The following is a 14,960-nucleotide window of genomic DNA, read 5'->3' as shown; positions in this document are numbered from 1 at the left end:
AGAATGCAGGACAATGTAGCACTTTAAAGACTAACAAGATGGTTTATTAGATGATGAGCTTTTGTGGGCCAGACCCACTTCCTCAGATCAAATAGTGGAAGAAAATTTTCTTCCACTATTTGATCTGAGGAAGTGGGTCTGGCCCACGAAAGCTCATCATCTAATAAACCATCTTGTTAGTCTTTAAAGTGCTACATTGTCCTGCATTTTGCTTCAGCTACCCCAGACTAACACAGCTAAATTTCTATCGCAATAAAATAGAGATACTGTTACTTAGCCACAACATGGGGGTATCATGTAACTTAATTAATTAATGTAATTAAAACACTTTGAGATTCTGTGAGCAGGTCCTGTCTCATACCAGGCCTCTGATACAAGGGCTTATGTATCGGTGTCTCTTCTTACTACGCAGTGAACTATAGAAAGGAAAATTTTAAAAAATGACAAATAGTCTTGCAGCACCTTAAAGGCTAACAAAACATGTAGATGGTATCAAGAACTTTCATGGGCACAACCCACTTCTTCAGATGCATGGATTTAATAAAGGTCCAGTTCCAAAATAAATGGGGGATGGGGAGAGAAAAAAGGGTGAAAGAAATAGTCAGTGTTCATACCACATGAAGCTGATAGAGAAGGTGCAAATTGTTTGTTTTTTAAGTCATTAGGATGTGGAATGTAGTGTGCTAGCCAGGTTATGCCTTTGTTCATACCTTTGTGATGGGTCCCAAACCTGTAAATGAAGTTAAGTTTATTGTTAGTAGTAGTGCAAACTGCAATAGCCACATTGGTGTATAATACTTCAGGTTTTTTTTTTTTTTTTTTTTTTTTTAAATAAGAGCTTGGATAAATGCTTGTGTGTGATAGTCCCTGCAAACATGGATCTCTTGTAATTGAAGAGGATCAGTCTCAAGTGTCAGGATGAGGGGTGGGGAATGAGATAACGAGATTAATAAAAAGGTCATGTTTTCATACTTTACAACTAGGAGGAACAGGAACTTAGTTCTTAAATGCTGAAATCTGAACTGGTTACCTAATAATGTCAATCCTGGAGCAAGGGTTTGTGTGGAACCCCTTAGGAACCCAAAAATGGAGGCACCCCCAGTCATGGGGTGTGTGCATGCTGTCAGCAATTGGGAACCTGTGCGGGGTGCACATATGGCATTAGGCAGAGGCGACTGGTAGCTGTGGGCGGAGGGGATGTAGGGAGGGCCACCCTGAGGACATGAGGTAGCACCCAATTTAGCAGGTACAGTTTTGGTGGGGCGGGGAGGTGGTGCACCCCCTGAGAGCTACCATGGGGGTGCATGTTTTCTATGGGGCTGCCCAGAGCTAGGGTTGCCTTCCCCCTCTCTGGGCGTGTGCTGCACCCAGACAGATGCCCAGGGAGAGCGCCCCGCGCCGCACGCAGGCCCGCGGCCCAGGGCGCTGATGCTGCGCTAGCTCCCACCCAGCCCCTGCCTGGAGCAGGGAGCCTGAGCCGCCAGCAGGCTCGGCCTAGCCGTCCCATGATGCAGCGCGCCGCCCCAGTCCCCAGTGGGCCGCCATGTTGTCGGAGTGAAAGGCAGGGGGAGAGGCAGCCCGCGAGAGGCCTGGGGAGGGCTGCGATCCAGCTTCATCCTACCGCTCCGCCCGTGAGTATCGGGGCCGGACCGGGCCTGAACTGGGCCCTACACCCCCGGGGACCGGGCAGTGGCGCCATATTGGGGCTAGGGGCTCGAGGAGGAGCTGGATGGGGGCCCCGAAAGGCAGCGCCGGCCGCTCGCGGTGGCTGGGTCTCGCCTCTCGCTCGGTTCCTTGTGCATGTTTTGGAGTCGGAGCAAGGCCCCTATTGTTATCAAAGGGAGGAGGGGGGAGGAGCGGGGGGCCCATACTATTCCCTAACCCCCTCCAGCCCCCCCCGCAAACTCCATTAACCCTTATCCTTGGTCCCTGTGAAGTTGGGGCAACCCCCTGCCCCGATCCTCCCGAGGAGAAGGAAATCGTCCTCCTTGTGGGGGTGCTGGGGGTGGTGTCAAGCCATTGTGCTTCCAAAAAACAACCACCACCGAGGGTTTGTATTGTCTTGTATGTAATTCATAGTGTGCTTTTAACCTGGCTTTACAGCGTTGCCGGGGAAGGAGAAGATTGGGGGGGAGGGTGTCCCTAAATGTGATAAATAGCGTCCAAACCATTCGTAGCTGGTACACAATTCAGATTCCTAGCAATAGGAATTGCTGGGGATTGTGTGTGTGACACACACATTCGTGTCTGTGTAGTAATATATAACTGGGGGTGCATGCATTTAATTCTCAAAAAAGTGATACATTTGTATTGTCATAAGCGTCCCAGTATGTTTATGGTTTATGCTTTATAAATAAATAGTTGGGTTTAATCAATAGTTGGGTTTTTTCTGAGTCCTGTTATGTATGTATGTGTGAGAGAGAAGGGTCTTTATCCATTCTAGTGGAATGGAATAAAACGCACACAATACTTTCTTACTCTCTTTTCCTCCTTTCTCTCCCCGAAATATTGTTTTTTGGATAATTTTAATTAAGCAGTTTTATTTTGAAGTGAACACTGGAGCTTGTTCTTTACCCCAAACTGAGAGAAATTCCTGTTTTTTATTTTTTCTGTTCAATGTTTAACTTTGTTCCAAGTAGAAATTTTATTAAGCAGATAATGAGTAAGGAATTTCCTTTTATTGAGAGGGTGGGCAGTTTAGCATGTATCTTATGACGTGTTTTAATGTTGGTTTAAGAAGTTAGTTATCAATTTACCCACTTCCTGCTGTGTTTCCTTAGGTTTTAATGAAAATGTGAACTTTTGTTTGTGTAGGCCAGATGCCTCTTAAACAATGGGTAGGCAGTTGTGATTTGTAGTCAAACTTTATGGAAAAAATCGAGACGTTGCAGATTTCCTAATATAATTTTGTTAAGTACATTTCATGTTCAAGTTTTTTAAAATACTAAGTTTTAAAAAATCAGAGGGCTTGGAGAAAAATTTAGAACTCAATAACTAGTTGTAGTTATGCTATGTGCAGAGTACAGCTATTTTTTCCCAAAGGCTACCACTTCTTGTAGTTACAATTTGTTTAGCAGTATACCCAAAGTTTTTTCTTAGACAGCAAATTACATGCAGCTTAAACGGTTGTTTTTTATAATATAAAACTATTTGTTTGCTACTATGTGTGTGTTTGTGTAAGGGGGAAATAAACTTACGTTAATAGTAATTTCACTTTGGCGCAGTCCCTTTTTGTAGTGTCCAATAGGAGGCTGTTTGTTTTGTAAATGAGTAACTCTCATGGGAAACTGTTTTCAAACTCTTCCTGTATTTTATATGTAAAGAAAATGAGATCCAGTAGTTGCTGGCTAGTTGTCCAGTATGCATTGTGTAGGTGACTTAACATACACTGAAGTGCTGTATGCTATGAATGACAGTATTCAGCTGTCTGCTACATTTATCACAACATTTCTATAAAAACATGCCTCACAACTAAACTTGAACTTCCCATCATACTTCCCCCCTCCTTTCAAAATGTCTCCTGTGCCAAGTTTTCTGTCCCGACTTGGGATTGCCTTCAATGTTAAATAAAGGAGGAGGTTCCTGAGCGCACAGACAGTTGTACAGAATGCAATAATACTGTTAGATCTTGATTGGGATTTTTCTAGTGTCAAGAGAATAATATTTGATAATACTACTTTCCTGTGTGATTTGAGGGAGTAAGAGCTGGCCCCTCAGTTGTGGGAGGGAGAAAGCTTGATCACCCCTTCATTTCAGGAGTAATGATGGAATCTTTAAAAGGTATTTTTTGTAAATATATAGCAGATTGAGACTTAGAGGAACAAGTCGAATACAGAAAAGGACAGGCCCCTTCCCTGTTAAATGCTTTGAAAATCAGGAGGCAGCTGAATTCCTCTGTATTATGTGGTATATCACTTATGTGGTGTAGTTTTAGAGAAATCCTTCAGTTAGGTCACAACTGCTACATCTTCTCAGTTACATGTCACTATTTTGTCATGACCATAATAGAAAATGATGGCATGTTAGTTTGTTAGTAGAGCATTAAGGAAGTTTTGTGTAATATGAACATTTTAAAAGAAAAGTTAAAAATTGGAACCAAGGGATAAGAATAGGGTATGTGGGTTTGTTTTTTTTTAGGAGTTCCTCACAACATACTTTTCCTTTTTTGTAGAAATTAGTTCAGCTTTACTTATCCATAACATTACTCTGGAATGCCTAAGTACTTTGCCACCATCATCAGTTCCTTATAAGAAATTAATGATAGAAATAATCCTTTTTACCTCTTCTGCAGGAGAGTTTGATTCATTTTTGTTTGCTTTGTGTGTGTGTAGAACTTACTATAGGAAAGCTTAAAAAGTTTATGCTGCTAAAAGAGTACCTTGTAAAAATTATACAGCTTTAGTGATGAGACCTCACTACTGTGCTATCTACTTTAGGGAGGGTAATAATTTTTGATGGGGGGGGGGGAACCACTCCAAGAATTTGGAAAGTGGTTGAGGGCCACACTCTTCCATGATATTAATGGATGAGGTGTAGGTTCTGGAATGGAGCAGGGCGGTACAGAGGGGAACTTGGGGTAACGGAGTTTGGGTGAAGAGGCAGTTGTGACCTGGGGCACTGGACTGGAGTTCAGGGGTTGGATTGTGACCTAGGACAGGGAATTGGAGTACAGAAGGGGTGCAGGGATTTGGGTTGTGAGCTAGGGCAGGAGGGAACTGTGATCTGGGGCAGGGAATTGGGGTGCCAGATCTGGGAGGGAGTATGGGTGCAGGAGGGGGCAGAGGATTTGGGTATGTGGAGTGGGAGGCAAAGAATAGGGGAAAGGAGGGGCTGGGGTGCCAGAGGCAAGCTCTGGCTAGGAGACTTACCAGCCAGCAGCCTATTCCTGAATCAGCCTGCCTGCCTGCCCTGTCCCTGCACAGGCTGCAGCCATGTGCTCTGTGAATAACTAGGAGGCCCTTGTGCTTCATGGCTGCCTGTTATTGAAACAGGCAGTTTCCTTTGGCTAGTTTCTGGCCAGAAGGCAGCCAATGGGATTTTGCTGTGGGTGGGAGCAGCTCCTAAAGCCTCTACTCCCCCTTTTCCCCCTCCCCTCTCCTGGCTTAGTTTTTAAAGTGAAACCTGCCCTGCCGCCGCATTTCTGAGCGGTGTACGGGTGGGGCACGGTAAGCCTGCCTGGGACTGCGCAGCATATGCGAGAGTATTTTGCCCAGGCCTGGGCTATTGTATATTTGAGAGAGTTTTTCTGTTTGTTCAAGAGCTCTTCCTAAATGGTGAGAGCTAGGACCACCAAATTCATATACAGCTTCCTCTTACCTTGCTTTAAGTTACAGTAAGAGTTTGGTTATGCCTGGAATGGGATTGCTTCTAATACAATCATATAGAAAAGAGGCAAAATCACCAGGCAGATGAAAGGAGCCGGGTGGGGGTGAAAGGATGAAAGGAGCTTTTAGGGATGATGGGGAAGGTTGAACCTCCCTGTCCCCCTTCCTCCCAATTTGTATGGGGACATTGTTGGCTGTTCCTCTTCATCAGGGAGCATGGGGAAAGTGCACAGTTTGCTGCATCCCTCACTCTGTCTGGGGAGTGCACACTTTGCTCTCGCTTCCTGACCGACAGGAAGGGGAAGAGCAGGCAACTCAGGTACAGATCTCAGGAGAGAAGAGGGCCTTTGGCCCTCCCCACCAGTACACTTCTCCACCTACAGCCACTCCTCACCCCTCCATCCCTGATTCCTGCACGCTCCCCCCTTCCTGCTCTGAGCCCCTCATTAAGGACCCAGCCAATTCTGGGTAAATATGCTAGTACAGGTTGAACCTCTGTAGTCCGGCCTCCTTGGGTTCCAGACCAGGGAATTTTCCAGCCCACGGGTGGTCAGTATTATCTAGCAGCATTATCAACACTTCCATTGCTTATTGGGCTGTTATTGGGCATTTAGGGGTAAATTAGAGCTAAATAACAGTGCAGAACGCTGAGAGCTAGAACTGGTTGCGGTAAACCAACTTTATGGGACCACGGGAAATTTGGCCACACCCATGAAAAGTGGACATCCAACTAAAATCATTCCAGACAATGAGTGTTTCAGGAATAGGGATGTAAGCGAGTAGTAGACTTCTCGACTACTCAGTAGGCTTAGTTGAGTGGAGTACTTGACTACTTGCTCCCCCCCTTGCTGCCTCTGAATGAGAGGCAGCGGGGAAGGGCGGAGAGCTGGTGTTGTGGGGAGCTGGGTTAAGAGCTGATTACCCCTCTGCACTGTCTCAGCAGTGCTTCCTCTCCTCTGCAAAGTTAGAACCAGCAAGGTTTTGCTGAATACATTTATTTGTACAGTTCTTTGAACATGTAAGATGATGTGCATAAGTGTAGAGTTACCTGTTTATATTGTTCTAGAACAGTGGTCCCCAACCATTTAAGGTTGCCGGGCGCCAGGGAGCGTGGCCGTTCACCTGCCAGGCGCCAGAGGGCTGGGCTGGGGCCCCCCCATAGCCGTGTGCCCGGAGATGGGGCCCCCCCATAGCCGTGCGCCCGGGGCCGGCGCTGCCCCCATGCGCCGCGCGTGCAGAGCGCGGGTGGCCAATCCGCGGCACTCCTGGGGCTGGTGCTCACCGTGCACCACGTGCCCGGGGGCATTTGTGGGCGCCATGGTGCCCGCGGGCACCGTGTTGGGGACCACTGCTCTAGAAGAACAAAAACTGCATTGTAAACTTAAGGAGAGGGGAAAAAATCCTATTAATGAAGTTTCTATATTCACATACCTCTAATTGATGAATGTGAAAAACACTTCAAATTTGATTGGGGTACTCTAGGTGTTCTTTAACTAAATTAAGATTTCTATTGTCATCTTGTACTGCAACTATGAAAGCTTCAGAGGGGTAGCCCAGTTAGTCTGTAACAGGAAAAACTTAAAAACCAACAAATAGTCTAGTAGCATTTTAAAGACTAACAAAACATGTAGATGGTATCATGAGCTTTCCTGGGCACAGCCCACTTCTTCAGATGACCCTCAGAAGCTATGAAGTTGTTCCTAGAAGTCACTTGTAGAATTTAACTATTATTAAAATGTAGTGTGGTAAAAAGAGGAGATGCTAGCAGGGTTGGGCCCAACATTTTCAGTCAAGATACACAAGGGAGAGCCTCAGCATGAATGTGGCAGTTGACTTCCTTTCATGACGGTATGCAGTCTGATGTTAATGGATGATGGACAAATTCTGCTGTTAGTCCATATTTGTGGATTCTGCATTAGAGGATAGAGTGCTTGAAGGCAATGGCAGCAATTGACACAAAGTTTAGAATTCAGAGGCCTGTTTAGCATTTTTAATGATACTTGAATTTCTTCTGATTTCATAGAGATCATCAAGTCCAGACCCCTGCCCCTCACTGCAAAACCAAGCACCGTCTACATCATCCCTGCCAGATACCTGCCTGCATATTTTTTATATGAGGTGGGATTTACAGAGAGCAAACCCCCAATTTTCTATCAAGGTGTATAGAATCTTCAATGGTATCACTGTCCATGTTGGATTATTGGTCTTTTTGCTTTCACAAAACAAAAAAGGTTCATCACAGCAGCACCACAGATTTGACCTCTGTGGTCTGGCACCCTTGAGACCTGACCTTTCCCAGATTAGGGACTTTGCTGGAACAAGGGTTGTCATTTCTGGACCCCCTTCAGCCCTGTCCTGACCCCTGCCCTCCCAGCTGGCTCCTCCCTCTCACTGGCTCTGCTGCCCTGTCATCCACCTCTGCACACTGGGCTCCTGCTATTGTGCCCAGCTCCTTCTGCCACGCTCAGCAGCCCTGCTGCCTCTGAATTGTTTTCCCTCTGTCATGCCAAGCAGCTCCCCTGCCGCCTTCGTGCCCCAGGCTCTCGGTGCTGCACTGTGCTGCCCCACTGCCTCCATGCCTCAGGCTCCTGCTGCAGAGCCTGGCTCTTGCTTCTGGTCCGGGCAGCCCTGCTGCCTCTGCATTGGGCTCCCATTGTCCTGTTGAGAAGCCCTGCTGCCTTGCCAGCTTGCAGGGCTCCCAGCGTTAGCCCTCCACTGGGACTCTCTGGTCCTGAAACATTTGTGGTTCTGCCAGTTTTGAGGGTTTCAACCTGAATATTTTGGGGTTAGTGATTTATTAACTGATTAGTACTCACTGTCAGAGTATAAGGTAGCTTTATGGGAGGCATTCTCTTTTTTTGCTTTGTTTGTTATGTGGGACAGTTTCTACAGCCAGAGTTTAGGTTTTCTTTCTCTCCCATCAAGTAACTGAACTGAGGCTGTTGGCTCATCTAGCTCTGGAACATTCTGTGGGTGTCTCAGTCAGAGGTTAGGGGGTTTTTTTGGTCAGAGAATGTCCCATAAATGTGATTATATCTTACTGTCTCATGGCCCAAACAAGCCTTCGTGTTTACAAAAGAGTGCCAGTTATATCTGGGGCAGGACTAATAATAGCATGTGTACCAATCATATTTTAGGTTTGAATTCAAAGAACTGCCTGATGTAATGTTTTTGAAGTGAACTTTTGAAGAGTAATCGAGTAGTACTTGCATGCAAATGACAAATCCTGTAGCAGAACTGCCATTAATATCAAAGTTTATAAACCTTGATGTTGCAATTTAAATTCCATTACATTCTCAAGGTTTTTTCCCCAGAAGTTTTCAGGGCTTAATTTTAGATTAGATTGAGAAAAATACTAGTATCCTGACCCGCACAAGAAATTTCACTGGCACAACTTGGTGGTCTGATTCCAAGAAAATAGGCACCTATAAATATATTAACTATACTGGCAACATCCTGTAGAATAAACTGTCATTTAGACTAGTATGTATTTTTAATATATTGTACTGAAATGAAGTTTGCTAAATTTAACTTTGAGAGAGATGGGTCAGATGTGACTAACAGGAAAATGTAAACATGTCAAAAGAAGTAAAGATTTTTTTTTCCTGATGCAGGCAATATGTGTTTCATCAGTTATTAATATGATTAAACATTGGAAAAACATTTGTCTCCCTAGGTGTTGGTGGAATGAGCGTTGCGTGTGTTTTGAAAAGAAAAGCAGTGCTCTGGCAGGACTCGTTCAGCCCCCACCTGAAGCAGCACACACAAGATACAGCTAATCCCAACATGCCTGTTGTTTTGACATCTGGAACAGGGTCCCAGGCTCAACAACAGCCAGCTGCAAATCAAGCACTTGCAGCAGGGACACACTCCAGCCCTGTCCCTGGATCCATAGGAGTTGCAGGCCGCTCTCAGGACGACGCTATGGTGGATTACTTCTTTCAGAGGCAGCATGGTGAGCAGCTTGGGGGAGGAGGAAGTGGTGGAGGCGGCTATAATAACAGCAAACATCGCTGGCCTACTGGGGATAACATTCATGCAGAACATCAGGTAATAAAAAGAAAAAAGTTAAATATTTCAGACTGAATGTATGAACAAATCAGGCTTAGGATAGCTGCTTTTAATGAACCTTCTTAAAGCTTAAGCTGGTTATTGTGCAGTTTGGATGGTATCAGCTGGACTTTTCCTTTCTTTTCAGAATTGTAATGCTTCATCAGTTATAAATGAAATGCTTTCTCACTCTTGATAGAATTGAACTGGAAGTCCCACTGCATTTTCTGTGATGGTAGTTAAAATGAATGTTTGAAAAATTCATCTCTATTTTTTGTTTTTGTATATGAGAGCCAGTTTAGCATTATCTGTTGCTTTCTTATCAAACCCCATGCTGTGGTAAAATTCATTTTTATGTAATGGTATTACAGAACTGTGTTGTCTTTTAAAGCATGTAGGGATGAGGAAATCTTCGATCTCTAATGAAATGCACAGCTCTGATACTTGTCTGCAGCACAAAGAGAAGAGAGGGAAAGGGGATCGAGCATGGTTAATTGAACAAGGAAGAAAGTTCATAAAAAGCAGTTGTTTTCCTATAGGTTAGGAACAGGTCTTTGCTTTCACATGTATTTAATATCCTAAAGAATAGTGGGATACTTCTACTGTGCCTATAAATGAAGAAAAGGAAGACAGAATTTAACTGTTAGCTGTGATCTTTATCTTTTCCAGCCAAAAATATGGTTTAAATCCCAGCCTAAATTACCCTATATGCTGTGTCTTAAGTGAATACAGGCAGTCTCCGACTTACGCGGATCCGACTTATGTCGGATCCGCAGTTACGAACGGGGCTGCCCCAGAGTACACGGACTGCGGGACCTCGCGGTCTTGCCGCCCGTGTACTCTGGGGCTTTCTCTGAGTCTCCCTGGTCTGCAGACCAGGAAGACGCAGAGCAAAGCCGCGGGGGGGGGGAAGGTGCTCGGACAGCGAGTCAGCCCAGGCGCCCCTGGACTGCTCCGCTGCCGGCTTCCCCGAGGCTTTGCAAAGCTTCGGGGGAAGCCGGCAGCGGGACAGCCCAGACGCCCCGCGGCTGTCCCGCTGCCGGCGTCCTCAGAGGCTTTGCTCCCCATCTCCCTGGTCTGCTGGTCTCCAGCAGACCAGGGAGACGGGGAGCAAAGCCGCGGAGGACCCAGGCGGCGGGACCGCGGTGCGTCTCGGTCCGCCGCCCGTGTCTTCCTGGTCTGCTGGGGTGGGGGGGGGCGCAGCTAGTACGCCCTCCTCTCGCCCCCCAGCAGACTAGGCTTTTCTCCGGACGCCTGTGGCAGAGCAGCTGGGGTGCTGCCGGTTGGTCCAACCCAGCAGCACCCCAGCTGCTCTGCCACAGGCGTCCTGATTTAGCCGCTGCTGAAACTGACCAGCACTGACTACAGGAAGCCTGAGGCAGAGTTGCTCTGCCCCGGGCTTCCTGGAATCAGCTGCTGATCAGTTTCAGCAGCAGCTGACTTGGGGACGCTTGGGGTTTTTAAGTTGATTCTGTATGTAAGCAGCGGCTGAATCTGGACGCCAGTTCCGACTTACATACGGATTCAACTTAAGAACAAACCTACAGTCCCTATCTTGTACGTAACCCGGGGACTGCCTGTATACCACTGCTTAGCTATCTAATTGTGACATGTAGATAACTCTTCAAGTACAGGGATGAACTTAAAAACCTCCCTTTGATAAGGAGATAGACACAGTGTGTGGAGGTAAGCACATTTTTTTAAAGTCAGTGATTTCCAGAAATCTCTTCAAAGCAGCAGGAACAACTTTTCTTGTAACCTCATAAAAACTTCAGCATTGCTTACATAACTATTTGGATTTCTGTCAAAATAGGAAAAAGATAGTGTTTTAAATTATGACTGTTTAAATTCACTGTTTAAAGGAACACAGCCAATTAGTAGCATGCCCAAAATTTAATATTCAACTTTATTATAACTTGGTGTGACACCAACTCCACTCTAAAAAACTAGTTTATTTAAGCCATGCTATCACAAAGTTTGAAACACAAACCAGCAATTAATACCTGCCCCCTCCTCCCACCAAAAAGTGTTCTGCTTTTTCTGCAGGACTATTGAACAAGTAAACACTAGTATGCAACTTGAGTAATGTACATGTGTAACAAGGAAGTAAACAAAGAACTATATTAATTTCAGTTCCTTCAGCAGCACAGGATAAAATCCAGAATATGACTCGGAGCTAGCAAAAAAGTTGTCAGGGCCTTCTAAACTCACTTTTAAAAATATGCCTCATTTCTCCCGCGCAAATACAGTATTCAGCTAAAATGTGCTGGGCGAAAAGTCATGTGTTGGACTCCATTCTGGAATGACTGGCCATTAGTTTAAGAAAATTCTCTTAACTCTGAAAATCTGAGTGATGTTACAAATTGTATTCCAGCTTTTATCTGTTGAAAGATTTAACTAAATCTTTAACTTAGGTGCTGTAGTCAGGGCATAATTCTTACTGACTTCTAAATATTTTACAGTTTCTAAAATTTGCTTCTATTAAGTGATAATCAGTAGGCGCCAAACACTGACTAGAGTGGGTGTTAGGGATGTTAAAATGAGGTTAATTTACTAACTGAGTAGTTGATTGGGGAAGGGAGCCTGGCTTGCTGTGGGTCTGGGACCAAACCCTGCTGTAGTTCTGCAATTTAAAAGGCAGTAGGAGCTGGACTGCCTGTTTGAAAACCTAGTTGGGGCTTTTTAACTTTTTCAGCATTTAGGAGCAGTGCTTTGTTTGTCCCAAACATGAGGACATTAAATGCAAAAACATTCTGTTAAGGATGTAATTTAGTGTCACATGTTCAGGAAACGTACAGCAGTATCAGTTTGGCAGGTTTGAAAGTATATATAGCATTTTTTCTGTTTTTCATGATGATAGAGTTGCTTCATATATTATTGCTGTGACGTGCATGCTTTGTAATACTCACCTTAACACAATTTGTTATGCCCATAATGGGTTAGTTGCTTAATATTGTGGTATCAACTGTGCAGACTACTTATTGTTTTATTCAGCATATCCTTTTTGAATTAAATGAAATTAAAGATCATTTAAGGCTCTCCTAGAACAGGACAATGATTTGGATTGGCTTGTTTTACTTCTTATCCCAACAGTGATTTCCTGAATACTTTTAACTTATATGGCTTTTGTCATTTTCTTTTCCTCTTGGGCCCTGATCTTGTAAGATGTTCCATGTGGGTACAGGTGTCTGCCAATATGTGCCTGCAGGATCAGTGCTATAGTCCTGTGTATATCATCTTGCGTCATGAATTACTCACTTTTAAGAAGGCAGAAGGAGAATATCTGGGGCCTAGGTTGGAGGCATGTAGTTAACTTGAAAAATAGGACTATGAAATAATCAATAAAGGATTAAAAATAGCATTTAAAACCCAAATTTGCACTAAACAAACTTCCATTTTGTGTAGTATTTTCCCTCTTCTTTTGCTGATTTGGTATCTGTTCAGGGCCTGAGTCTGCACACTTCAATCTCACTGCAGTCAGTGGTAGTGGTTGGATGCTGAGCACTCTGGATCGGGCTCTCAGATTGTAAAGTTTTTAAAGTGCGGAACAATCTCATGTAGCATCTGTCTCAGTTTGGGCTCCGTATGTATATCTGCAAGTGGTGCGGGAGTTGTGCTGTAGGCAGTAAAGTGGAGGGTAGTGCTGAGCATCAGGTGAGGAAAATCAGTGGTATCAGAAGGTCATACAAGCTAATTGTGTTAATATAGTTTACTGTGAAATGGCCGGGGTTTAGGAGGTTGTAGCTAAAGGTGGGAAGATTTTTATTTATATTTTTTAAAATAGTTGCTTCTTAATCCATTTTTGTGCATCTTGGTGTCAACTGTTCAGATGTAATCTCTTGTCAAGCATTTTTGGGCTGGGATCTCAATTTCTCTGGCACTAAAGAAATACCTGAACATTCAGTAAATAACATTTCAGCCTGTATTACTACAATGGCTATTAGGGATGTTAAATTTCGATTAATGATGGACTTTCTGTCATTTAAATATAGTAAGAGCCATCTGTGAATCTTGCTACATTTAAAAGGCAGAGGCACAGTGGGGAACTTGGGGCGAGTGGGGACTGCTTTGAGTCCCCACTCCACCTGGGTTCCCACTGCACCTCTGCCTACCCTGCCACTCTCCTACCCCTTCCACCTTGCAGAGAGAGGACTAGGGGAAACTGACTTTTAAACCAGCTCCCCACAGCACCGGCCCCTTTTTTCTCTGCTGTGTGCCACCCCAGATGTTCCTGCACAACCCCCTGGGACAGGGTTACTGAACATGTGGCCTGTCTGTTTGCAGCCTGTGGTCCCGTTTGGGTTTACACGGGGCTCAACACACAGTCTGCAAGTGGGATCCTTTGAACATGGCCTCCACCACAACGGCGAATCAATAGAATGGTCTTCTGTTGATACGCTTTAGTAGTTAAATTCCTGGACTGTCATTGCTCATTAAAAGTGCTGTCCTATGAGTGGAAATCGGGTAAATATTGCATTTTATTAATATCAGCAGAACTGACTTAAATGGAGCTTGTGTGTTGTGTAGTCTTCCTTAATGTTTGTATTCATGCCCGTCAGTGTGAAAAGCTATTTGCATATATATTTGCATATGTATATACAACCACACTTTAATTCACGGCCCTCTGCATGTGCTGTGCATATCATAGTGGCCCACTGGGCTTCCACAGTTGAGTAGCTCTGCCCTAGGAGGGCTTGCCCCAAGTTTGGGGACTGCCGTACTATAGGTTGATTTCCTAAAAACCTGAAGGATCTAGAACTGTGGCATTCAACACGTGGTGGCTGTTTGGCTGGTTGAGTGTGACTAGTTCGCTATAGTGAACTGGTTGGACACCACGGGGTCTAGAAGTATTTGCAAAACCAGTATCTTTTTGTCTTTTAAAATGTAATTGATTTCATTTGCTTGTATCAGGATCTGCCTGGCCAGTATATTTAACCCTTAAATAGGAAAAGGGTGAAAGTTCAAGACACGTTTTGTGTCTTTTTACTTTTCCTGCTGTCTGTGCAGATTTCTGTTGTGATGGTGTTTGTTGTTATGGCACTTCTCCATGAAAAAAAAAAAGAATTGAGACCAGGAACTCACTTCACATAGGACACTCAACATTGATCAGATAGGAGTTCTGATGATTAACAACTTAGGCTTTATTTGATCTGATGCTGAAAGACCACATATTTTATTACAGATCCTTGGAGCCATCAAGTCCCACTACAGGAAAACACTTGGCCTAGAGATCTTGGAAGAGTTACCTTCAGCACTTAAAAAAATAAAATAAAAAGCTTAGAAAAGATTGTGCACAGATGTTACAGAGGGATATTAGGCATGGGCTAGGATTTTTCCACTTTTCACTCAACTGTCGCTTCCTTAAAATTCATTGATAGCCTCTTCTCGATTACAGTAAACTCTGCTCCAGGCATCCCCAAGAGCAGCTGGGGTGCTGCCGGGTTGGTCCCGCAGCCCCGAGGGGCAGTGCTATGGGACCAACCCGGCAGCACCCCAGCTGCTCTGCCTCTGGCTTCCCCGATTCAGCTGCTGGTCAGTTTCAGCAGTGGCTGAATCAGGGAAGCCAGGTGCAGAGCAGCTCTAATT

General features: G+C 44.7%; 1 protein-coding gene across 9 annotated transcripts in view; it reads left to right on the top strand.

The window, feature by feature from the left end:
- Window positions 1–1,491: 1,491 nt before the first annotated feature.
- The window catches only part of PUM1 (pumilio RNA binding family member 1), a 140,098-nt gene continuing 126,629 nt past the window's right edge, over window positions 1,492–14,960 (top strand). For 8 of the 9 annotated variants that reach the window (XM_075908743.1, XM_014579270.3, XM_006134560.4 and 5 more), the window contains exons 1-2: window positions 1,492–1,631; window positions 9,001–9,374. In XM_075908743.1, the coding sequence (XP_075764858.1) occupies window positions 9,012–9,374 (363 nt within the window). In that variant the 5' untranslated portion in view covers window positions 1,492–1,631; window positions 9,001–9,011. Of the gene's footprint in view, window positions 1,632–7,347; window positions 7,443–9,000; window positions 9,375–14,960 lie in introns of all 9 variants that reach the window. The other variant, XM_025190430.2, reaches the window with a different exon arrangement.

This window comes from Pelodiscus sinensis, chromosome 25 (assembly GCF_049634645.1).
Source record: "Pelodiscus sinensis isolate JC-2024 chromosome 25, ASM4963464v1, whole genome shotgun sequence".
NCBI lineage: Eukaryota > Metazoa > Chordata > Testudines > Trionychidae > Pelodiscus > Pelodiscus sinensis.
This window is presented reverse-complemented; position numbering and strand designations above follow the sequence as displayed.